Source organism: Dreissena polymorpha, chromosome 7 (assembly GCF_020536995.1).
Source record: "Dreissena polymorpha isolate Duluth1 chromosome 7, UMN_Dpol_1.0, whole genome shotgun sequence".
Classification (NCBI taxonomy): Eukaryota; Metazoa; Mollusca; class Bivalvia; order Myida; family Dreissenidae; genus Dreissena; species Dreissena polymorpha.
Window position 1 is genome coordinate 39,576,720 of NC_068361.1, and position 27,975 is coordinate 39,604,694.

The following is a 27,975-nucleotide window of genomic DNA, read 5'->3' on the forward strand; positions in this document are numbered from 1 at the left end:
ATTAAACTCATATAAAAGAACCGATACGATTGCTTGGAGGACAATTATAAGGGCCTCGTTAGGTGTTTAGTGCAATACAGACTGTACAAGCACCCTCTATGTGTTCACTCGACGCAGATTAATAGAGGTTCATTTGTTATATAATTCATTTCTATCAGACCGTAAAATCGTACCTGAATGCCATCTAAGTATAGATTTTATGGGGCTGCATTAATTCTCCGTCGCCATTTTAAAAACATATATGCCCATGTGATGATTGTACACATGCAGATGAAACAAAGTTCATTAAATAAATAGCAAAGCATAAAGCATATAGAGGTTCTTTAAGTACATATAAATGCTGTGACGGAGAATACACATGCTAACAACTCAAAATACTCAATTTCTGATGACGCGGTACACAATAGACAACACCCTGGGTTTATGTTTCAGTTTTATACGTAGTACTTTAGTCGTCATCTATTGCTGTGTGATAAGTCAAGATAAATAATCAGTGGGATTGAGATGCGTATTGTCAATTCGAAAGTAAGTGCAGAATTTTCTTGTCATAAAGATGTTACAAGCGCGAAAAGTTTATGTTAACAATTACTCGTACATATTGTGTGTTTTTTTCACAAAGCTAATGTTCATTGAAGATGTTCAAAACGACGTAAAGTAAAAAGATATCTGGACTGAGTTCACAAATGGTTGCAATCCTCTGAAAAGGCGGTCTCTCTAAAAACCGTTTATGAATCATATAGCGTATATGAACAAAACGACCAAATATGAACCAATAAAGCCAATATTGATGCTTTTTCTGCAATTTTGAGATACACAAATAATTGTATAACGACCAAACACCATCTGTGTTAAAAATATCAATATTGGCTTAAAAAGAGCATTGTATTAGACATGGCGTGTGTAGCATAAATGCAGTGTTCTGGGTGGTCGGTTTTCGGCTATGAATCTGGAGTTTCAAACATGATAATGTCAAGAAAATCACAACAATTTCAGCCATTCTAAACAGTAGTCATATTAAGAATGTATTTTGTATTCACATAGTGATTTTTATATTTAAAAAAAACAAAAACATTCAATCAGCCTTAATATTTTCATATTCGCCTTTTTTCAGTCCGCGGATATGAGTCATTTACGTACCCGGTTTTTATGCCCACCAGGGACGGGACAGTTTTCAATCTTTGTCTGTAGTGAAACACTCTAGAAGTCACATTTTAGTCTAATATTTATGAAGATTGTTTTAATGATATCTTTCCTATATTGGAATTTAGTTAAGCATCTTAAGTTAAGACAATTTTGTTTGCCTAATCTTCATGAAACTTTCATGTTAGTTCTAGTGATATCTCACTTGAGTTTGCAAATGGTTCCGGTGCGTTGCAAAATATGGCTGCTTAGGATATCTTAGCTAAATTCTATACATATATGGTGACGTCATTACCTTATTGTCACCTCTATACCAAGACGCATAACATTCCCTTGGTTTGGGGAATTATGCTTCCGCCAAAGTAGTTTTGCGTATAATAAAAATGTTAATAATGAAAGAAAATCGTTTTTTATTGTGTGTTTAAAACGGCATGCTGTTTAAAGAAATGTCATTTTATTATGTTTAAATGTGATTTTGAACCTCTATTAAGACTGATAGCGATTATCAGAAGTACGATTACCTTACCTACTTTCGTTTTCACTTTTTACTCGTAAAAGAAGTGCTACCCACAATTCCTTTCGCGTTAGTACACACGTCAGTAAGACCTGTGTGTACACAATGATCTTAGCTTCGTTTGTAATTCTGGCTTTAGTGCAACAGGTAAAAATTGCTTCTTTCTTTAGTTCACCTAACCATTAAAGAGATATTAAGAATGTGTGATTTTGAAGTTGTTTCTTATGATGTTGTTGCTGCTGCTGCTTATAATGATGACGATGATGATGATGCTCATGATGATGATATGGCGATGATGATGTTGATGTTATAGCGATGTAACTGCTGCTACTGATGATGATGCAGGTGATGACGATGATGATGATGATGATGATGATGATGGTGATGGTGATGATGATGATGATGATGATGATGATGATGATGATGATGATGATGATGATGATGATTATGATGATGATGATGATGATTATGATGATGATAATGCCGATGACGATGATAATGATGATGAAGACACATAACGTTTATAGCCTGAAATAATGTCACTGCATTTTTACAAAGGTTAGTAGAAGATATTTTGATTCAACCATACCATCTTCTTTAAATGTATAAACCAATACATGCAATACAAATACGATTTCATTTATCGTACGTTCACGTCGCCCTATCACAAATATGATCGCATGGTGTATAATCAACTGACATAGGTTAAATATTAGGACTTTCACCACGTTTTGGGTTATAGTCCAGATGTATCTTCACAATGGCTAGGGTCAGATTGTTTCATTTATCTCAAACTAAGATAGTTACAATATAGGTATAACTAAGTTAATAGCGAAGTTAAATACTAAATATATAAGAGCCTTTGGACTCTGATTTGATTTGTGTGCGTTTGTAACAGGTATAAATACAAAAGGTCCAGTGAATGTTTTAATAAGATGTTTCATGTCATGTCAACATTTCGAGCTAATTGTATAATATAAAATGTCTTTTTATTGTTATTTCTATTAAAACTCAAAAGCTCTCTTTCTTTTATACCTAATGATAAAATATGACATTTCTGCAGTGAACTAACAGAAGTGAAAAGATATAAATTGTTATTTGCACCGGTGAAACCGGAACTCGTTTTTCTATTTTTAGATTACCTTTCACGAGTGAATTTAAATCGGTATTCCTTCGAATTCAACAATTTTTTTTTATTTTATGCTTTTTTTCACCGTGTATTTACTTTGTCAAAGAGATTAACTGGAGAATTTCGCTGAAATTGTGACGTCATTTCGTCGAAAAAATGACGTCATTTTGTGTTTTGAAATGTATTTAGGCACGCCACGGGAGAAAGGGTAACTTTTCAGAGAAAGGGAAACAGCTGTTAAATATTTTCTTGAAAAAGGGATATAAAAGAAACAGAAAAGTTATTTATGTCGGTGTAAGAACGTTTGTTATTTCACTCGTGATCATAGACAAAACATATTTTCACTCGTGGTTTTTACTCGTTGCTGCACCACTCGTTAAAATATATTTTCTATGATCACTCGTGAAATAACAAACGATCTTACACTGACACGAACAAAAATCCTCTATTTAATTCTAAATGTTGTTTTTAAGAGTTGCCCTTAAACAGGTCGCCAATCTAACCTTTTCCCAATAAAAGTGCATACCAGGGTCATAGCACTTGTTATTTCTCGAAATAAATCACGTATGCCAATAATTGTTGTATTCACATTCGCATTTTATGGTTGTGTTCGCTGAAAGTTTACACATAACAATACAGAAACAATTTACACAAAGGTATCATGCTGCCAGTTAAATAATAAGCAGCTACCGTTGATTGACAGAATTGTAAACTACTGTTTATGACATGTTTCGGTAATTACATGTAGGTAAATATTTTTAGGATAAGAAAACAACACATTTCTTTGCATTTTTCTGTTACACTGATTCCTTGCCTTTCATCTGTTGGATATTGTTGTCTGCTCCAAATGACAGTCGTCATACCGCTGAATGCCGATATTTTATTTCTAAGAGAAGTATTTTGAATTACAAAACTCATTTTTTTTCCTAACGGTGTGTTGCAGTCATGTTTATAGGCTTATGCTGATATATCGGAAACTATATCGGGCTTTTAACACCCTGCCTGTATTTCTGCTTTTTTTCCAGAGATGTATACAGCTGAGATGGGCTTCGTATTATTGTGATGCTAATTTCTAACATCTTGTCAATAAGAAGCAATTTAGTGATTATTTGTACTTACTGTATTATATCATGCCCAAGAAGGGTGTTATTTTTTGTGCTGATGAATGTAAAACCAGTGATTAATACATTGTAATTAAATTGCATTTAAACTGTCTTGTATTGCTTTCTAGTGTTAATTATAGTAATTATAATGATCATAAATTAAATTTGTTTTCACTCATGTGTGTCAGCGATTTATTCGAACGCGTGAAGTTCATTGCACCATACAACGGGTTAAAGCCCTAATATGAATATGACATAAAGGTTAAAACAGTATTCAAATGATTGTCTGAGTGACATGGTCTACCATTGTCAGATCATTTGTGGCAAGTTATTTAAATATATTTATTTGAAGAATGATACAATTGCAGTCCTTAAAGTAAATAGACAGTATCCACAAATGATCACATTCTAACCAAAATACATTAAATTTGCTTGTAAAATAAACCATAAAAACACGTTTACCCATTTTAAAAGTAAACAAGATACTATGAAACTTACGGTTACAAAAACAAATTGACATGAATATATCATTAAAAGGCAAATCACAAAAAGTTCATACAAATAGTACGATTTAATGTGACAATAAAAAGGCTGTTATCCCATTTTGGAAAAGAATTTGAACGATATAAGTTTTAAATGAAAACATTTAACAAACAAGCTATACGATATCCTATGCGAAAATGTGCTTCGTTATATTCTTATTTGGGGGATCGCTAAAACAATGCAGAACTTATAAAATGAACGTGGCCATTTGAACCAATATTTGTTTTTTGTTTTTTTTAATGAGTAAAATATAAAGGGCTTTACAATAATGTTATTACCCACCATTTTGGTATCCGCCAACTTTAATGGTATCCGCCCATCAGCCTGGAAATCGTTTATGTACCTGGACACCGTTCAATTCTCTGGTAGCCATCCTTATGCCTGGAAACCGACCATCTGCATTGCAATTGACGATCTTCCTAGAACAAATCTAACTGCACAATAGACTGCTAAACGCCTGGTAACCACCTATATGACAAGTTACTGCTATCCTAACTGTACACCGCATGCCAATCTCGAAACCGCGAAGTTGGCTTAATCCTGCAAACCTAACTGTTAGGACCCACATTATTAAACACTGGCCACATGAATGGTAACCGCTTACTAAAACTTGACCGGAAACCGCCGACATGAAAGGTGAACGCTCACATGACTTGTCTCGTAACTGTCTACATTACTGGTAACCGCCATCGTTTCTATAAAACCCGTTTGACTTTAATGGAAACTGTATCTGTTATCATGCATAGATGCATCAGAATACCTGCGCAAAATTTGACATGTCTTAACAGCATCAGTTGGCACTAATCCGGTTCAATGGCAAGAAAAATAGCCTCATTATTTACTGTCAAACGTATAATTTTGACATTAGTTCTCATGTTTATGGCGTAACTCGAAGAACACTTTATGCAGACTTGGGACATTAAACCTAACACAAGTTTTAAGTTTCATTAACTAATGATTATTCCAATACGCCAAAGTTATGACAGTGACGATACTGTAAACGTATCATACGCGTGTACCAGTGCCGCGCGGAATTGACTTGGAATATCGCCGATAAAATTGACACGTTTTTAAAGCTCACTAAGACGCGTCGAATGATACTAGTTTGTTGCTTATACTGTATAAAAAGCCTTAAACTATATGGCCTTATTAGTGATGTTAACATTAACAATGACGCCAAAGAAATTACTTTAAACAACCCAAGGGTCAAATAGTTTATATAAAAATAGCAGGCTGGTATCTGGATTAATCAAAATTTATTTACTTTATTTAACGGTACAATTTATATTAATATATTTGTTATGTCACTCCTTTAAACGTTGCAGATGACGAAAACAGAAAACTAATGTGGGTTTTAAACACTTTTTTACGGATATACTTTAGTCAATAGACAATACCGGAACACTATCAAAATATCGTCTAATTTATTTATCAAACGAACTTCTGTTAATATAACTCTAGTATGAATCGAACTATTATCATCTTTTGCTATTTTGCATGCACTACAATTTTATTAATTTACGCTTTTTGATTCAGTTTCGATACTTTATATTAATGTTAATGTCAGAATGGTACACCCAGTATGCGCATGGACTCAAAAAACCCACAACGTTGGCTAAAGTGGGTGGGGGCTGATTCCAATACAAATAAAATAATAACAATAATCTGAAATTTCTTCATCCAATCCAAATGTAGACTGTATTTTAAGATCTAGCGATATACTATGCATGTAATTTGTTTAAAATTAAACTCCGAATAACTTGAATTGAGAAAACAATGAACTATCATCATTAATAGCTTACTTCTATCACATAAACACATGTATCGTACGATATACATGATGTCTTAAATAGTTAATTGTCTACTGTGGTCACATTCGGAACCGCAAAAGTGGAATGCAGCCGTTCCCTAAGCGGTGTGATAGTTAAACACGCTCTTCGCATGATTTATTATTCACAGTTAACTCGAAAATAGATGTTTTATTAGTAGTATATTTAGTGGTTATGCAGATATTACATGCACAACAGTGTTTTATATATCTGAGAGACATAAGTTAAGCTCTTTGAAGGGCATAAACTAAACACTGACATGAAAGGAAGGAAACATTGTGAACTCCCTTAAGGAAGTTAATATCAGTGTCTTAAATCCAAGTTTAAAAAATTTATAATCGGCATGCGCGACCTTATAGTTTCGACTTGATGAGGACAATGATTACCAAGAAATAGCATGCTTATTGTAGTCACTTCGGATTGAAGAATACGACAATCCACTTACAGTGAATGATTGTGAGTCTAAGTATCAAATGTGCTTGTCATCATTGATGTTTAAAATAGATTTTGTGTTATCGTGCTTAATTTATAATATAATAAGTCGTCTTCTTTAAATTCTTTCCACGTTTTGACGGAAATAAAAGCGTGCTTTAAGGCCCAAACTATTATAAGGTAAAGCTTATTACAGATCTCAGTGTATGCCATGTGTGATAAGCGAATCACGAAACATCGCTATGCAGTAACAGTATGTTGCGATACAAATCATGATATTTTACAGAATATATATTTATGAAGAAAATATAAAATATATAAGTTTATACCTTTAATAATCTTCTGTAACTTCTGTTTATAACTATCAGAATCTTAATTTCAAGTACGTTTTTATTGCTTTATAGTCAGAAAAAATTGTGCATCTAATAGGATGCCATTTTAAAAATAATAGTCTCTAAGAAGTACTTTGAAAATAGTTAAATCTAGTATTACACTGGATTATCTCTACATATATAATATAATTAAAGAATTAAAAGGGACATAATCGCAGATTTTGCATTGTTTTGAACATTGCGAAGTGAATTTAATGGATTTATTACGAGTCGAATTATGGCGATTAATAAGTTTTACGGTTTGATGTTCCTCCACCACTCGCTTTTACTAATAAGTGGCACGTGAGGCAAACCGCGAGTTTGATATTTTATTAGACTATATGACAGTTTAAACAAAATGCTACCACAATATGCTTTAATATTATGTTTTTAATTAATTCTTGTTGTAATTCATCTCTCGTTATTTAAGCAACATGTTTAAATAAATACGAGAATTACGACATATGATCATATTAACATCGTATAATGGAAAATGAACACGATATAATGAAACATGAGCAGCGTATACAGATGTTATCTTATTCAGCAACGGTGGTGTTCACTAGTATCAGATTAAACCATACCACATGGTAATATCTGGATTGCGAAACAATAGAAGGATGTGTGTGTGTGTGGATAACGTTCGAGTTAATGTATTTCGCGTCTATGGTAGTTCGCTGTCAAAAGATTAAGCATTTGGAATAATTTTCGTTGGGATCTTACATGTGTGGATCGGTTTACCGATTGTTTTTACTCAGTCAGTAATAGTCATGTACTTGCCATATTGACTTATCTACTAAAATGCTCATGAAAGTTACGTTATTTTTGCGATTACAGATCATTTAAATTCACAAATATACGCACACGCTTACGCACACGCACGCGCACGGGAAATGTGTTCGAAACCTACCAACCGGGAACCACCATTTCAAGACATTGTAGACATTTTAAAGAGATAAAACACTGACAAGTTTAGCACCAAAATCACAACTTGCATATGAAAATTATTGGTAAGATATTAAGTCGACGGAATATATGCAAACCGGGTAATACCTTGCGTACCAACGGTGGAACGGCAATGTGTGCCTACCGGGACATAGTGTATACCAACAGAGGTAATAAAGGGCCAACCAACTGTGAAACTGCAATTGATTCCGACGAGAAATATCGTATACCAACAGGGGTAATTAAGTACAAACATAAATTAACTGCGCACCACTGTGAAACTGCAATGGGTATCAACTGTGGAATGATGTTAAAATGTGCGCCAATAATCCCTTGACACAGAATTTCAAACGGAAATGACAACATCAGCTTACGGTCTGTGTCTAGTGGACCAAGCAACAGCGATATGCCACAAGAGTCACGCATCCGCTCGTGTAAAGAGCAGAGACCAGCAGATGATTTCATTGTGTTTTGTAATGGGCAACACACTTTGCCCCGATAAAATACTACGTCACAAGTTCGTAAGCGGAAACTTCATTAACGTCAGTCGATAGGAAGATCATGAGAAAAATGTCAGGGAACGTTAATGTACTTGCTAGAAAAAATGACGACCCAGATGTCGCCAGTGTTATTACGTCATATGACAATCTTTTTACTAAAGACCCATAGATAGCAGGACATTCTAAGTTATTTTGAAATATTGTTGCGGGTTTTATAATTTGTTTCACGTTGTTGACACTACTAGACAGATTCTAAGATTTGGGCGACTGTTTAAGAAGTAAGTATTGAACTTCTTTGCTGAATCATGAGAATTGAAACTTTTTTGTTCTACGACATCAAACACATAACTACGTTTGTGTATGGGCATTTAATATTTAATCGACTTTGTATAGGCAGATAACAAACGTAAGCACGTATTCAACCTATTATTAAAGCAAACGTCGAAAATGTATAGGTGTTGATAAGCCGAGTCTTTTTGTTATAATTGATCAGTTGGTCTTTGTGTTTAAAAGACCACGCGGCGTATTGTAATTTAATATTAAGTGATTAAAAATATCGTGATTAACGTTATGCGTTCAATCCTTGAGTGTCAATTTGGATTGTTATTAAGTGACACGGTGGTTTATCTACAACGCGGAGAGCTTCGCGTTGGTCTCATGCCGAGCCGTAATTTAATGTAATGGGAACATGATTGTATATATTTAACTTAATAAGCATAACACTCCATTATGTCATAATAAATAGTTTTAAAATTACATGCCAATTTCGTAACTTTACGTTTCGGCTTCAAATATCACAGAGGACTAGTTTTACTCATTGTGTCATTACTGGCATATTTTCAAATACCAAGATTTACTATGCCCTTGTGACAAATGATTATATTATGATTGCCTGTTCACGAAATTCCAGAATATTAGAATACAATCCAGCATTCCTCTAAAAATATGGTGGATACCACAAATAAAAAAAATGTTCGTCGCTCTGATTGTAGTGTGTCTACAGCAAAGTGACTCACTAGAAGTGCAGATTTTACCGCGGGATACCAAATATGCTATAAATAAACCATGCGTAGTTTCCAGTTTTATTATCCTATCAGAATATACTTACACGTCAGCCACTACGTTGCTGAATTTGTATTGGCTACTATGGTTTATTAAATTGTAATTTTACCAAATTTAATTTATCCCTGGTTGCTAAGCCCTTAGGGCATTTAAATAAAATGAATATATCTTTTTATAAGAAAATGTTAAAACTAATTTATAAAATTTGGATAAAAAATATAATTCTAAACTTTGATCAAAATAAACATCAATTGTATGGGGGCACAGTACTTCCGTTAATAAACAGTTATGGGGAAGTTAAGTTATAACAAGAATTACTGCTTGTGACTTAAATAATAATGTTCCATATCTTTATTATTATAACTGTTTAAACAGACAATTACATAAAAGTGATATACTTAACATTTACTGGGTTATCAAATATTTATTCTACGTTATAAGGTGTGCGCGATCTCTTCTGCATTACAAAAAATACGCGTGTGTGTGTGTGTGTTTTCGTTGTTTTTGTTACTTAAATTATTATACATTATAAATGATTTTAGCTTATAAGTGCGTGGAGTCTGAACTGTCCATATAACGTTTGCGTTTTTTTATTGAAATAATATTTACGGCTTTTAAGTCCTTATCTTTGATTCAAAAAGGGCAGTTGTCACTTAATAGAGTAAGCATGAACACTTAATACTGGTTAACCTGCTGAACTAGGAAAAGAATGAGTAGGTTAACATAGACCGCCAAGATATGAACGAAATACATTTTAAATCATATCGTGCATGTGTTAAAAGAGTTAGGCCACAGACAGCAATTATGAAGGGAACATAAACAAAGTGCAATAAGCATGCAATAATGGAATCAATAGTTATGGCTCTTGTTATTTCCTGGACAAGAAATCCGAAGACCAGACGGATTGCTTGATTCCAATATTATCCTTTCTTACAATTTCCATACTAGCATATAATAATGACACAATTTTTGTGTAGTCAACCAACAGTTTTTTTTCATGAATCTCATATTGTTATTATAATGGAATTATTTTCACATTTTCGTATTTTTGAAAAATGTATCTATTCTTTTATTTTTTGGATTAGTTATGAATAACTTTAATAAAAAACCCAGATCAAATAACACACATGTGCTCTGGGGCTCGAAACAGAGAAGTCTTATAAACAAAGCGAGCAAGCTTCTACTGATTGTTGAAACTTCATGTGGGTAATACACGTTTTTATTTATTAAAGATGAACATCCGTACACACTTTTGATCAATTTTGATTGATAACTATCAATGAACGAACATTAATGTTTTTTTAAACTGTTTCTAAGCCAGATTTGTTATTTCGCTTATTTGAATATGTTTGTATTGAATGATAATTTTCTTTAAAAATTATCATTTTGCCAAATTAAGAATACTAAGTTCTATATCGCCGTCTTTTACCACCATACACGTGCGTTTGCGACCGATTTAAAACAAACAATTCAATACAGAGCTATGACGAGAAAATCAATATACTCTGAAAGTTAAGCTTTATTTATAAACCAAACGACATACCAACGCCATGCACAGAAGAGGTTTGCTAACTCGTTAACATTATCCATAAATAAAATAACGTAATGTCGCGATACAAACATGTGTAACTGTTGGAGATTGGTTTGACGCCAGGACTGAATATCGATCACACTAGTCGCGCTTCACACAAACATTGTGGACTTTCAGATAAAACAACAAAACAAAGCAGAACTTTTAAACTGGTAACTTATTTTGAGGATACTTAAGTGAAACGGTCTATTAATAATTAGTTAACAGGACGCATAATTTTTAAAGCAATTTTACAACAAAAAAAACAACAATTTATAAACCAAAATGACTTTCACGTCTTTATATTGTAAATATAAATATGGACTCCACATACGATTGTGTTGCGTACATATAATTTGGCAAGATGACGACTTCGTTGTGTTTTGGACAATCGCGCAAACACACTGTTATTGAACATGTTATGAACAATTTGTGGACTTTCATAAAATAAAAACACAGCAGAAATTGTATACTAGGACCTTATTGAGAGGATGTTTGGTGAAACGTTCGTGATTAACTGAAAGGACAAATAATTTTAAGAGCAAATTAAAAACAACAAAACAACAATTAATAAATAAAAATGCTTTGTTATTATAAATATGAAATGAATATGAAAATTTGTTGCGCACATTCAATTTGGCTAAATGATGACTTCATTGTGTTTTGGACGATCGCGCAAACAGTGTGTTCTTGATGATATAAAGTAATTGTAGAATTTCAGATAAAAAACAACACAACTAAGTTAACTGTTGCTGTTTTTGTACATGAGGAATTAAAAATTTCCTCAAATTTGTCTAAAGAGCCGTTTACATAAAGGACTTTATAAATGCTTCAGAGTTTTATCATAAGTTGGAATACACATCACGTAGTATTGTAAAGCGCGTCTGGATAAAGTGAAGTTGATGTTCGTCATGCTGGTGTCTCAAAAATACCCGAAATAACTTACACAGTGTTAACAAAATATAAAGGAGCAGTAAACAGTCTGTGGTATTTTCGAATCGGAAGGTATTGAAGTGTGATGTTCAAACTTTTTTCGGTGCTACTTGAATTTCTTTTTGTGTTCACGATATCCTTATATAACATTCTTCAACACATTCATATCACTATTTGTCAAACTAACTAGGGTGTTTATTAGCCATTGGCATTATGACAAATAATCCAAAATCGAACCATGATAATAATTACGTATTTTGTCAAAATCATCGTCATTTTCAGGCAACATTTATGCTTTATTCCGCTTATTAACCTTACCTAAATAATATGGCTGTTATTGGTGACAATAAGTCCAGATGGGCGCATGTCCGTAATTGGATAATTATGGCCGTGTCCTTAAGATGCGTTTGCCAATACCTAAATGAATTGTCGCATTTTACAATCTTTAAGAAGTTCACATGTTCTATGGTGATCTTTTTCATATAACAGCACTTACCAACTTGACTTACATCCAGAAATGTTATTGTTATGATTGATATAATTAAGTAAGTATAAAAGGATATACTAAATGGTGTATTGCGAACTCAATCGCAGGGAAGACATATCTGCACAGACATACGCTCATCAAATTGAAGTAACTTATTCTGAGTTTATGTGAGATTTATTTTAAAAATAATTATTAAAAATATAATTATAGGCTTTTCCAAGAAACGTCTTAGCTTTTCCAAGACACGTCTTATTAGAGGTACCACCAAATAATAACTAATACGTTTCGATTTGATGCCGTTTAACACGAAGTTGCTAGAATTGTTCCTGGTGTGACTATGGTAAATGCGTTCTCCAAAATCTTATAAATGAACCTTGTTCTAACGGACACACATCGGTAGAACAAAAAAGTAAAAATGTTTTTCTTTGTAATGTATGTCTCGATCTCTGTCAACTCAAATTTTCAAGCAGGCAAACATACGTATTATCTTTGTCAAGTAGATAAATGTAAAAATTTTAAAATCGAAGGTTAAAGCTATGCGTCTCTTGAATCATTGAAGAATTAAATGCACAAACCTAGCAAGCATATAAATACATTATTTTTATTCAGGAGACAAAATACAACACGTTTACATATCTCCTTTCAAACAACCCTTCAGAAAGGTTATGAATCAATAAACGTGCCGTCGAGTCTGGTTATTTTTCAGTCTCCTTAATACATAAATCTTTGAATTATTTACTTCCCTGAATTAAATTGTCTAAAGACGACATCACATTTCTTTTTTTTAAGGTTACTGTCTCCTAATACAACTTTATAACATACATGCGCCGCATATGCTATATTACAAGTAATTACAGTGTTCATGTATTGGTTTCGTGACTGCATTTATTTCAGATATTAAAGGGCAAACACAAATCTGACAATAGATCTACGCAGTGTAATGTCAACCCATTTATGCCTAGCGTCTACAAAAAAATGCCTTGGCAAACAGCGTAGACCCAGATGAGACGCCGCATGATGCGGCGTCTCATCAAGGTCTGCGCTGTTTGCTTAAAGGAATTCCTGTAAGAACTGTTCTAAATATAGAAATACAAATACAAGACATCCCTAACTTTGGAAATAAATTAATCGAATTTCGAAGGATGGGAGAGTCCACTAGGCATAAATGGGGTAAAATGCGAAACGGGCGCTGATAAACAAGCTTTGTTTAACAACAGTCGAAACCATTGACATTTGATCCTTTGACAATTGATGTCTACCCAAGCAAAATGTTAAATCGTTTATATCGAAATATGGAATTGATTTGCTTACATAGAGACGCGTATAATCCGCAAGTGTCACAACACCTTTTATATTTGAACGAGGCCTAAGTACGCATATGTCAGCAATTGTCAAAGAAGAAATAAAAGGCCATTAAAGTGTAATGCCACACTAACGGGCCTTTTGAACAACCAAAGAACTATGGATACCTTTAATTTCAAACAAAATCAATGACACTTAAAGAAAAATCTCAAAACAGCTCCACGTCAACCATTTTAGTAGATCAAAGTTTGGAAAAATTGTCACAGAGACTAAATAAGAATTAGGTACGCTCAGATTAATAGGCCGTCAGTATACAGTGTAATTGTAAAAACTTCGTCATGACGGGCATTACGATCTCAAAATAACTATGAACACATCGTATTTCCACATGTATAAAATGTGTTCATGGCTATTTATAAAGCTTTATCTTATCGAAATATGTTTCTAAAAATGTACAAGCATGTTTAACGTTTTAAGTACAATTTTTAAAGCAAATGATTGAGATTCATCAACCAAAATCACATGTGGTGAACTTAACCAGTGACCTAAACAAACATTGGTGTTTAATAGGGCCCTGAATTTACTGATTACTATTGTCTCGCATATCTATATGTAAAAATCATGAAATCACATAACACATTGATATATAATATGTATTACCTTAAACATAAGTGCAGCTCGCAACACAATAAATAGTAATTTTCTTTGTCGAATGCTGTATAAAATACTTGGTTTCAGTAATTTGTTGTTGTTCTAGTATCGCGGAATCGATCACATGTATATTGTTTCAACAAAGAGTCCGTGTTGATTTACTTGATATGAATGTATACAGTCTCAGAATATATCTGGATAGTATACATAGAATACATACATTTGTTTGTTATATTGGTATGTCATATACAGATATAAGTTGCACTCTATGAATTATTGTCCTATTCAGTTTGTATTAGTATTACAGTTCAAATTTTGTTCGCGATCGGCAAACACGCATTTAGCCATTAACAACATATATCACAACGGCATGGAAAGAACGCGTATCTTTAATAGGTCATAAAAACAAAAGTTGATAAGGACAAGTCAAGTACACATTTACAGATATGCATTGCTTAAAAGTGCAAGGAACAGATAACAGAACAGAACAGAATGTTGTTGTTTTTTTTTTACTTAAGCATGTGAAGCTCATTGTCATTAACATACATATAAATAACAGCATGCGTTGAAGTACACACACAAACACACGATAACCCAGAAAGGGTATTATTCATGGATGACATAGCTTCCTAAAGGTGTTTACATATTCCTAAAATTATCGTAATATTATTGATGCCATTACGGATGTGAATAAGTTCACAATAGGCCAATAGGCAAAGATATATATTTTTGATGTGTTTAATCTTAAATGTTTATTATTATCACAGCAACGTAAGAGGAGTTACTCCGAATATGTTACATTCATTCTACGACAGCGGAATAATTGTTGTTTACGATCAGTACCATTTAACCTACATCTGATCGGATGATAGTCTTATTAGGCTCATTATTGACATATATCAGTTTTGTTTTTAATTTTCAATAAGAACGTTTCGCAAACATTAAATACTTGTTTAGTATAGGCATAGACTAATGGCGGGACACTATGTTGTATATTGGAATTTCTAAGTTTACATTTTATGCTATGACATAGTTTATTTTATTAACACATTTGTGGAATACTAGGTGATCAATGATACCTTTAATTATACGTAGATAAGTGTCTATTTTACATAATTGTTTAACCCAAAACGGATTTTGGGATCTGGTACTTGTATACAACGGTAATGATCTATGTATATACCACATGTGTTAGTATTTGCTTGTTTGGGAGGACAATATCATTTATAATTCGCTAGAGTCAGAACATAGTGAAGGGTGAAATTTATTAAAACGATTCATGAGAACAACATTTAATCAATGTTTGTTATAAATGCAATCTTACAAAACAACTTCATTACATGCGTATTATTACACGTTAATCAGAGGTACAGTTTCCATATCTCATTCGCTATAACAAAACACAACGTGTTGTGTTTGTTTTTTAAATTTTCTCAACCTTTTGTATATACGTGTTGTCTTGGCTACATTCTTGTATAAGTTTTGAAAAATGATTGATATAGCTTCAAGAATCGCTCGTATACTACTTTAATTTGAATGCATTAATGCAAATATTGTTCTGTCAAATATCCAGCAACAAAACTTACTCGTCTAAGACCGACCAAGGGTCATTCTTTGTTTGGCGACCTTTGCTGTGCTCCTTTATTTAAATTGAACTATACATACAAAAATCGCTGACATATTTTGCATTTATTGTTTACATTGTGTAGACAAGCAAAACAAATATTGTATGTATACATTTATTAATTGAAAGTTTGCATATTTATGTTTATCTTTATTTATCTTAGTTATTTAATAGGGTAAAATATATAGGGTATATTGTTGAACAGCACAAAACAAACATATTATGATTCTACTTGTAGAATATGAAAGCAAACTATTGATGATGTCGTCGACAACCACTAATACTGTAGCAGGGCATTCAGGTTTGTATTTTCCTAATCAGGTAAAATATTAAACGAACATAGAAACGTGATTGAATTAATATTAAATTAATAATGTTAACGAGTACAATTAGTTGATATTTTTAGTACCGGAATATTTGAGACGTCAACACATCTAAAGTGAAAAAATAATCAATTTACCTTACGCATGTATGTGTTTCCTTATTTTTAGAATGTTTTAAAGAAACGGAACTGGAAAACTGCGTTGTATGCGCCATCAAATTGGATTCACAACTTAACGCCAAAATTCATAATAAAAATGCGCCACTAGAAAGAAGGAGATCCGCATTAAACGTGTTTCTTACCATCGCCCAATTAAAAAAAAATAGTAATTGTAGTGAGATGAGAGTATATTGTCGTCACAGGACTATTTACCTTATTTCGAACGGAATGTTGGAGTGGCAGGACCACTGGTTCAAGGATGTCAAACGACTTCCAGCAACATTCATGGGATACATAGGCACATCAGGCGAATTGAAGATCTGCGGAAAATCTCGCGACAACTCTCAAGACATACAATTTGCGTTCGCTAGATTGGATTCTTTCATTAAACCTGAAAATGTATTTTATATCAATTATAATGATTTAAAGAAATCCATTTCAGTGTCTGATTGCAAAGGTAAAGCGTTTCTAGAATATTCAGACATCATTTCAGTGTGTGATTGCAAAGGCAAAGCGTTTCTAGAATATTCAGACATCATGTCAGTGTGTGATTGCAAAGGCAAAGCGTTTCTAGAATATCCAGACAAAATGCAATTTGATTGTTTTAAGACGCATGCTGGATCTACACTGAACGTCTGTCCAACAGACCCACCTGTACATAATGTGCCTGCTCAAGAATCCGAGGATTCCGAACAAGAATCACATTCAGTTCAGGCTGAAGACGATGCCGATGCTTTTAGTTCGATAGCTCCATCATCTAGCATAAGAGATTTTCCAAATGTGCACAGTAATTATTCTTCTTCCAATCACAGTCATTTAACGTTTCGTTCGCAAAGCCATAATAATTTGAGAGTTGGCAATCATAATAGTGATGGAAATCAACGATTTGACAGTCGAGAGTTCAACAGACAGCCAGTAGGAAATGCCGCTGTTGTTTCAAATGACTCACTCATACTAAATTGTCAGAATCAACACTACGATGTACCGCATCATAACGATTATTCTCGACATGAAAACAGAATACTACAGAACCCAGAGGCCATTTATCCGGTATGAATGCACGCAAAATGATAAAAAATAGTATATTTGTTAAGACAAGAGTAATCAAAGATATATAATATTAGATATAATTTATTTTACTTTATAAATTAAGCATCATGTCAATGCAATACAGTAAATAAATAGTTTGTTTGTCTTTTTTTCATGCATAATTGATATTGCAGTTAGCTAAAGAAACTTCAGCGTACAGTTTATATAGTATTGACATACCTGTACGCTGAAGCGAACCCCGTATTGAAAGTCAACCAGAGGGGTAACATATTTATGTCACGCTAAAAATCAAAGAAAGCTCATTTTCTTGAATACATTTCTACATATATTCGTGAATGAATATAAATTACTGCATCGGGGAATAGTTTTAGGTTCAAATGTTTCGAATGCATCTTACAATAAATGAAAATAACTCTCATCAGTCTGAAATTCACATTGTCGCTTTGTCACGTGACGAGTTTTTATTTGGATACTTACGGATCGACCTTGACATTATTTGTTGAAATTGTAAACATTACTTTTGTTTTCTGAAATCTATTATTTGTGATTAGCAACTTACGTTTGGTGGATTATAAGACTGATTTCAGTGTGAATCAGGTAGCTTTAAATAATATTTACTTTGAGTTGGTATTTACACTACAATTTGTTTACATAACAAGCCAGAATAATTTAAAATACCGGGAAATGTCATTCTAAATTTGAAAACACTTGAGCACATGGTATGTTACTAAAAATAGTAATAACGTCATAAGACCGTGAAATCTCGGGAGATTTTTATTTCAAGAATGTCTGTCGCATCGCTGTTTTTATCGATATGTTAGAGCAGAAAAGATAAATTTCAAATGTTAAAGATAGTATTTTGTGAAAGAATATATACGTTAAATGTGAAAGAGGTCAATCTTTCCAATCAAGTGGCTGATTTGGTCAATAACTGCATTTAAAAGCTGTTTTGGACCGGTCTTTGTTAACTGTCAACTTTTCGGGAATTTCTGGTTGATTTACCTAATGGGGTTGGTCCATAACTTTAAGTTGCGCCAGTCAAAACTCATAAAAAGCGACATTTAAAGTTATGGTAACCAGAACTATATTGCAGTAAGTTTTATTGGCAAGTAAATGCATTTAATTTATAACAGACAGCAAAGTATCCCAACTTAAGACATGAAGAAGACAGACGACAATCGTTCTCTACTTGGCCAAGGGCGTTGCCGTCAGCTCACGACTTTGTCTCGCGTGGATTTTTCTATACAGGTAAGGCAGGTCTCAATATGACAGCCACTTTTAAAATAATTTTTGTACAGTTGAATGAGTTTATATTTTAAATTTTAAATTTACATAAATGCTGTTTGTTATTCAATTTAAGTTTGAATTGTTTCATTAGTGTAATGCGAAAACCGTTTTAAATTGTAGCATCAACAACACATTTTACATTTGATTGTATTATACGTGGATTGCGACAAACCATTTTAAAATAAAGCATCAACAACACGAATTTACATTTGATGTCTACAAAATTTATACATTTCTCAACCGCAGGAAACGGTGACCTAGTAAGATGTTTCTGCTGTGGGATTGGACTGAAGGACTTCTCGGACACTGATAATCCCCTCATGGAACATGTCAAACACTCGAGAAACTGTCCTTTCCTCTTGGAATATTTTGGTAGCCGAGAAGAAATACAACGCTACGCGGTATACATAGTTTTGATTTTTAGACATTAGTTTTGCGTCTTAAATGTATTCGGGTGACTTGATTTACATGCGAAGTGATTAGAAAGTTTATTTCCAGCTTATGTATCTAGAGTTCCATTCTGTGTGTTTTTAATATGACTTGTGCATAATTAAGTCAGCTATATTATGCCCTTGTATATTACAATTAAATTGGTATTGAGGCTATAACAACCTGTTAATCGAGCAGCGTTCTATTCAAAAGTGAATCTTCAAATGGTTAGGCCAAAAACATTTTTGTTTTTCATTAACTTAACTTATGGTAGATAGGTAAGTTAAACGTCGTTAAGATTTTGTGATTCATGAGTTGTTTCCCAAAGTAATAAGGATTATACATTCGCTTGAAAATATACATTTAACTGTATTTTGTTTCGTATTTTATTTAATTTAGTGAATATTACAGAATGTTGCAAACCATTCCGGAAACTTAATATGGAATCCAAAAAATAACTTTATTTTGTCGGCACAACACAATAGGATCGAATGCTTTAGTTGAAACAAACAACGTTATTAGGCCACAGTGACTGTTTAATGCGCAAAACTGTTTAAGCGTAAACTTTATATTCTGAATGTCGATACAAAATCATTTTCTCCAGTTAAAGACAATTGCGGGTATGTACAAACAAAACGTCAGCCTGTTAACTAAAAATTAGCTCATTAATTAAAATAGGACTAAGTTGCATGAGAGAAAATATGCATGTTTAATTAATGTGTACCAAAATCTAAACCCACATTATTTATGAAAGTTAACTTGTATCCAAGGAGGTGAAAATGATCGATATTATCAGTACGTTAGACAAATATAGGTTTAAACTTGCTTCTCATTAGAATAACAAGCAGCAGAACTCCAATTTAATAATAATAACTTTTTTATCATGTTTTACTTTATTTCCTTATTGCACGACATATTCCAAATGATTTATCACAACATTTGACGAGGAAAGTCGTTGTGCGTTTGGAGTATTTTATAATAACGGAAACTTATTTCAAAGATTGTCACTTTTTAGGAAAGGCCTACTGTAATCAAACCCATTCTATTTAATTTTAGCAAAGTATTTCAACCCAAGAACCCGAGGAGATCCGGCGTCAACAGAGGCAGCGATATAACAGTATACAAGGTATGTTCGAGAATAGTGAGTAACCTTTCATACTTTTAAAGCAATACTGTTGTGCGAATAATCGTTAATAAATGATAAACTTTGTTTACTTCGAGTAAGAATAGAGTAATAAAATCGTGCGTGCGAGTGGTATATTTTATTTTGTGCTATAAACCGTATCCGCATTAAGAATAACAACAATGATAATAATAATTAAAACATTATTATTATTATTATTATCATTATTTGTGTTATTTCCAGTATAATTGCTCATTTTATCATGTTATTTTGTTATTGAACAGGTCTGAACGTCAATGGATATAGAGCAAGACACGAACGGCTCCGCTCTCTTCAAGCTCGTTTAGACACGTTCACCAACTGGCCATCACACTTGGCCCAAAGACCCTATCAACTTGCCGAAGCTGGACTGTATTACACCGGTGTGTACACTATCGAATAATAATTAAAGCCTCTGATATGTTTAAAAGATGAAACGGCGCAGAATAATTTTGTATTCGGCATCTTATCGTTTAAAACACGGCATATACATTTGCCAAGTAATAAAGCTTTGAAAATGTTTTCTTCGTATTGATTATGTACCTTCGATAACTAGTGATGACTGGTAAATCGAGTGTTCAAACTGTGCGTATTCCTTAAATTGATACCAAGCGTCCAAATTGTAAATAAATTTAGTGCAGGCGTTTTCAAACGCATACACTATTTAACATATACAACTTGTACTGAAATGCACGTCATCGAAGTTTACTAAGAATAAATTTCTGATGCATCAACTAGTATTTAATGGTTCTAAACAAAGGGATACACTCTGAAAATACTAACAAAATGGAACCCTAGCTGTACCAGCACAAGAGAAACATATATAACATATATAATATTGTGCCCAAGAACCATTTGTCAACAAGACTGAGCCACAAAACAAACGTACTATACAAAATTTGGTTTAGTAGTCTTACTGGTTTGAGTTTATAATACTAAGTCATATAACGTGTATAACATTTTTTGTTCAGGAGTTGACGACCACTGCCGCTGCTTCGCGTGTGACGGTGGTTTGAGGAAATGGGAACCTGGAGATGATCCCTGGATAGAACACTGCAGATGGTTTCCGGCTTGTCCTCATGCGATTGAAACCAAAGGGCGCGATTTTATTGACCTTATTCAACTTTCAGCGGATCAGGCTGCCGACGTAATTACGTTTTTTCATTATTCTAATCACATATGCCCGTCAAGATGTTACATCGACCCAGTGAGGTGATAACGAGCTGGGTTTGGAGGCGTTCAACACATCTCATTGATAAATACAACTGTCCAACTACAAGACTACATGAACTAAAAACAAACACAACTTTAGCTTTAATTGTTTAAAAGTGCATTGCATATGTTCATTAATTCACAAGTTGAAAGATACATATTATAAGAGGCTTTCATTTTTATTCTTAGTGTTAATGTTTTGAAGAATAGGAATAGCCATATATTGCATACATGTAAGTATGTTTAATGAGCTGTGTCAATACTCTGTAAACACATTTTTCTATCTTTGTATCTTTGTATTTCAAAGGAAAACGCATCCGCTCCACAGGAAGAAATGACAAGCTCCCTGGCTCGAATGTCAATGGAGGAAACTCTTGTACAGAGAATAGCTGATCGATATGACAGTATGCTGAATAGAAGCATGGGCTTTTCTAAAGAAGAAATCAAAAACGCTGTTCTAGAACTCGTCCAGCAAGGTATGTCGATATAATGACATATATATACGAGAAATGAAATGGAAGATCTCATAGAAACAGTTATTGTTTTCCGTTTAATCTGCTTTTTTTATTTTAAAGTAGGCGATATCCAAATATAAATATTTGTATAAATATTTCTTGGACGTTGGCTTCCATATAGCATTTATAACATGACCTACGCTCCAGGAGTGAAATAACGAAATGCTCAATTTTGTTAATAACACGGGTGTTATTACACGTGTTATATAACTGTGAAATGACGTCATGTTTTGACAAAATGACGTCATTATTCCAGCGAATTTCTTAAATTAAACTCTTTTACAATGTGAATAAATGGTGAAAAGAGCATATTAAAGTAAATTTGTTGGTCATGTTATAAATAGAATCTTAGATTCGTGGTCATTTTGTATTGAATTTATTAAAGTCGTCATCTAAATAAAGTTAAAAACTCGGCAAGCCTCGTTTTCATCTTTATTTAGATGACTTGTTTAATAAATTCAATACAAAACGACCACCCATGCAAGATCCTATATACCTAATCATAATCACTATAAAATTGCTTTCGAAGCTTTTGCATTGGTTCTCGATCTTGCATACGGTTTAAATTAAACAGGATTGATTGTCAAATTTCTTAATAATCTAAATAATCATGCTTTTGGAATTCAGGCAATAAAGCTCCCAACGTAGAAGACATCGTCACACAAATTGAAATAATTACGGAGAGAAACACACTCCTTCATGAAGTCCGTACGTCCAATAATGTCGAACAAACCGAAGGTAAAAGACCTGCTGCTGATTCTCGTGGTGATAACAAAAATAGAAATAAATTTAGACAAATTATAATGTGTTGATAAAAAAATAGGACCATATAAAACAATTCCTATTGTTTAAATGTATGCTGAAAAATGTGTAAGGGCAATTTACTGAAAATATATATCCGAAACTTAAATTATCATAATTTGAATTATTATTAAATATATAGTAATGTCAAATAGGGTTCTCTGGGGTGTTATTGCATATATTCTGTGACCAAACGGCTTGATACGGTTTATAACAGCTCAACAAGAAATAATTCAAATTTGTTATCCTTCTTAGCCCTTAGCATACTAAACCAATGACAATACATGTAATGGCGAACATCGTTTACGAATTTCCTCCGTGTGCCATTATTTTTAAGTTCTTTGTAATCAATTGCAGACGGACTACTGGTAGAAAACACCCGCCTTAAAGGAATTATGATGTGCTGCCTTTGTAGAAAGAATCAAGTGAACATTCTTTTCCTACCATGCACCCATCATAAATTTTGTCTTGAATGCTCGAGAGCTATTCAAACCTGTCCGATATGCAAGAGGACCATCAAAGACAAGATCCGTACTTACATGTTGTAAGACGCAAACTGTCGGAATATAGACAAATTAATAGATGATCATTTTATTAGCATTGGCATCAATTGTCACATTTTCGAATGATAAAAAGTCGTTGGCAAACACGTGCTGCATAATGTGATGATACGTTATGTTAACCGGTTGAACTCCCAATGCATTTCCGAGTCAGACTTTTGGACAAATGCTTGCTTGCCATAAATGAAGGACCTCGGGATATAATAAGATTACTATTCTTCTCGTTCTTCATTTTCGCCATATTAAACTCAGTGGAAAAAAACCTGAGTACTGGCTTGTGCGACATCTATGCTAGTTCAAGTGATCGACATTAACCAGACAGATCAACATGATCGTGATTGCTGGATCGGTTCTTAATCCGTATCGATTTGTTCCCGGAGTTAAATACCAAAGTTGATAAAACTAAACGAAACTCATCAGTACGAAAACATCTTACTAAAACGTATTGACTATTCGGACTTAATTCCTCTGTTATTGGGACGCTACTGGTACGTTGATGTAGTCAAGTAGTCGTATGTCTTCTGATCAGTCAGTTATGTTGCTTTGTTTGATGCGCATTCAACATCTTATTAATGATAATATTCAAACGTCTACGAGTTACTTCTACAATAGTGTAAAGCGTATTCGTAATAATGTGAGCAGTGTCATATAAACACAATAAATGTCAGGTTTTAAGAAGTCTATGAACAACACATACATCTGCAGGATTTGAAAAAAACACCTTCATGTGCTGGTTATATTTCCCTACAGTTAGCAAGGAATTTTAAGCATGCAACCCTCTTGAGCGACACGTGTGTTAATGCTTTGCCAATACCAAAATGATACATTTTTAAACAAAAAAACTCGACTAAACGCCGAATGTATATGATCTTTTGTGCCTAAATTGGCTTTGCATTAGTCGTATATATCGTATAAGGTAATCGGAGAATCGATTTCTTAGAAATGGATAGTGATAAGGTCATTGTGTAAAGTTTGGCGAAATGAAAATGTGTGCATACTTGTTATAATTCATACGCGTTTGGTAATTATTTACTACTGTTGTCCACACAAGAACGAAACAAACATTAACTCATCCGTAACGGGAGTTTTCCTGTGCCGTCCAATGAATAGGCTGTACATAAGTATTTCTCAGAGAATCATATCACGCTGTGTTATGTTGATTAAGAAACTGTAATGTTTATCGGAGTGTAGGGGTGTGATACTCAACGCGTCCGTTGATAAAAAAAGAGCTGTCAAAACGTGTGCAATGATTACAGATCAACGCATATAGACAATATGACAATCACCGTTCAAACTGGAAAAGCCGCGTATGATCGCCAACATAAAGTTTGCAATTTACTGCCCTTCAAGGTCATCTTTGTGCTGACCAAAGTAGAAATTCTGAGCTGTAGAAAGTGGTTTGAGCAAATGTGTGCAAATGACACAAACGCAGAACAGTGTATTAGAAAGATGATTGCAAACATCAAACTTACACGCCATGACGCTTCAATCAACGTTTTAAACTATAGAGAAAGTTTGTGTAAATTTTGTGTAATCAACTTAGTGTAGTAAACACACACATAAATAATGCATATTGAAATCTTGACAGAAGAGCATACACATGCAATTGTACAATAGCAATATATGTGAAGACATTTCCTAACTGGAGTACTAATCAAGAACTAATTGAAACATTTTTGAGCGATAAATGTGAGCCATATATGTACATTACTCGTGTATAAACAATATTGAAGTGAATAACTTTGTTTCTAGAATTCGATATCGTTTAAAATAACGTGTCGAATAGGCGACGTATTGAAAGAAAGCTGAAAAGTAAGACTTATGACTTAATAATCGATCGAAAGTAAATTACAACATGATTTGTAAAGATTGATTTCCAAATATAGATTAGGACCCAGTATGTATTGTCAGTATTGACTATTTTAGGCTTCACATTATGATCAGGAACTTTAACATACGGAGTGTTTTACCAAAACATTCTTAGTTGTTCTGTGATAATGAGTGCAATTTTCTTTATTTTAGCAATACACATATAAAAAGTACGTTGAAAAGAATATACCTTCAGTGTATGTAGTTTCATTGTAATTTTAAACCATCAACATATATTTGAATCAAAACACAATATTCACATGCAGTTTTACATTTTATCAATATATTACATACAATGTAGACACATTTACCGTTTGACTATATTTGTTTGAAATGATTTCATATTTTAGCACCAAGATCTTTGTAAATAGTTGTTTTTCTTTTTTTCTACCGTTAGTTGTGTTATACTATTAAACGTATATCATTTTATCAATCCAACAGACACAAACACAAAACAATATAATAAATGTGCTAACCTATTATGGTATTATAGAAAATATTCATGGAAAAAAGCATGACTAGTATAAAAATATTTTTAAAGTATATTCGCCTTATGCATATTAAACGCGTGTTTTGTATATTTACAGTATAGCTTTGTACAAAGTCCTCATATTGCGTTAACTTTTGGTGTTAAAATAAAAGTTTCGAATCTTACATGTTTTGTACTCTTTAGTTCAGATTCGTCAAGCTGTACACTTGTATAAAATGTATATATATAAATATCCAAAATTATTGTTACATGTATTATGTATCTCACAAACATCTAGTTTTAAAGTGTACGAATATTGATCTTTAATATTTTTAATTTTATTTTACAGTACTGCCCCTGGATTTTGTTCACGTCATCGTGTCTTCGCTTGTCAATTACATTATACGATACTCTTTTTCTGTTCCTAGCTACTTTAATTTTTGTAACGCTTCTATATTGCTTCATACTACCAACTTTCACGGTTTTAATCTACATGCATAGGTCATTGGGTTTATAGCGTCCAATTTTTATTTTATTTTGTCTCTGACATGCGTTTCTGGTTTGATTTATTTCTTAGCAGTCACATAAACAACCAAGCTATGTAATACGGAACTTTTACCCCCATTATTGCTGCTTCTTCCTGTATTTGCGCGATGATGATCTGAAATATGAACTTTATGATGCTATATTCTTAAATCTTTTTCTATAAAGAAGGAATGTAGTTGACACTTGTTCGTAGTTTCATTTAATCGTTCCTCAAAAAGTTGTCACTCTGTTGCTCTGGTCTCTGTCCTGCCATTGAGTAATTAAATGGTAATTAAATCGAATTCGTTTTTTATTCCCTTTTATTATTGTTTAATTTGTGTTGCAATGCTATAAGGTTAAATTGTATTTACACTTAAATGTATCATGAATATTGCTGGGCCAAGTGTGAGGTTGAGCGCTTTAAAACCTGATTGAACCCCAATGCTTTGTATTGACCGTTCCAAGGCGGTGACCCCAGCTTTATTCATTTATGTGTTATGTATGTTGTTTTGTATAGTGCTGTTTTGTGCTGTTTTCTACTGTTTTGGCAATTTGTCACTTGCCTTAAATAAAGGACCAACTAATTGTATATAATGAGAATTCAATACTGCTCCAGCAGCTGGAGTTTCACTTCTTTATATTGATTTTTATACTACTCTATTTAGAAGATTATATTTAGAAGAGAGATTGTCGTCTGATAGTTTACCCACACCACACACCATTGTTTCTTTTTCTCAATAATTTTGAAAGTTTCCAGAATTAAAATTGGTAACGTAACAATGTAACAAATGATAACTTATCGACATATTGCGTTTTGAAGGAAACGGAAACGAGAAATATTTAGTAATTTACATGTATGATGGGCATTTCTAATTGCATACAATAAATGTTATTGAAATGTATTATAAAATATACTATGTAACTAAATTCTCGTTGTTGTAAAATTAATGTGACAAATCATAAAGATTGTATTTCAAATAGGAAAAAAAAACAAAGCACACACATTTGCATACTGATTAGTATTAAGACCTTCTCTGCTCTTCTCATTTGTGTTTGTCCAATGACATTTAAGCACGTTTACTTAGTATACGTTACAGTTTCTGTTATTCACAAATGATCGTCCACGTTGATATCGATAAACATTGTCAAAAAAGTAAATACGATACTGCATGCATATGTAACGCTAACTATAAAAGCCTTAAACAGTATTGGTAAGTACGACGCTAATAGGAATGCCATTATTTTGCAGATATAACGACTTGAAAGTGTATACGCTCTAAACAAATAGAAACACATTGCTTTCGTAGGTTAGAGGGTATGGTTTACGTAGTACTGTAATTAAACATCGATTTGCATATAACAACAGAAGAAATGCTATTTATAGATACTATCTAAATTAAGAGCAATATATATTTTGCAAAACAACAAATGTATGTATAATAATAATAATTCAGTATTAGCCACACATGCACAAAACGCG

The 27,975-nt window shown here is 33.1% G+C and overlaps 1 protein-coding gene across 3 annotated transcripts; it reads left to right on the plus strand.

Moving 5' to 3' along the window:
* Window positions 1-431: 431 nt before the first annotated feature.
* LOC127838882 (baculoviral IAP repeat-containing protein 3-like) lies at window positions 432-27,129 on the plus strand. Of its 3 annotated transcripts, none has more exons than XM_052366922.1 (11): window positions 432-525; window positions 16,374-16,436; window positions 16,627-17,666; window positions 18,800-18,914; window positions 19,200-19,354; window positions 20,439-20,508; window positions 20,790-20,927; window positions 21,516-21,691; window positions 22,064-22,232; window positions 22,899-23,009; window positions 23,430-27,129. In XM_052366922.1, the coding sequence occupies exons 2-11, from the start codon at window positions 16,394-16,396 to the stop codon at window positions 23,618-23,620; spliced, it is 2,208 nt and encodes a 735-aa protein (XP_052222882.1). In that variant the 5' UTR covers window positions 432-525; window positions 16,374-16,393; the 3' UTR covers window positions 23,621-27,129. The 3 variants fall into 3 exon arrangements, with proteins under 3 accessions (XP_052222882.1, XP_052222884.1, XP_052222883.1); XM_052366923.1 differs by lacking the exon at window positions 432-525 and adding an exon at window positions 11,300-12,143; XM_052366924.1 differs by lacking the exons at window positions 16,374-16,436; window positions 16,627-17,666.
* Window positions 27,130-27,975: the final 846 nt, after the last annotated feature.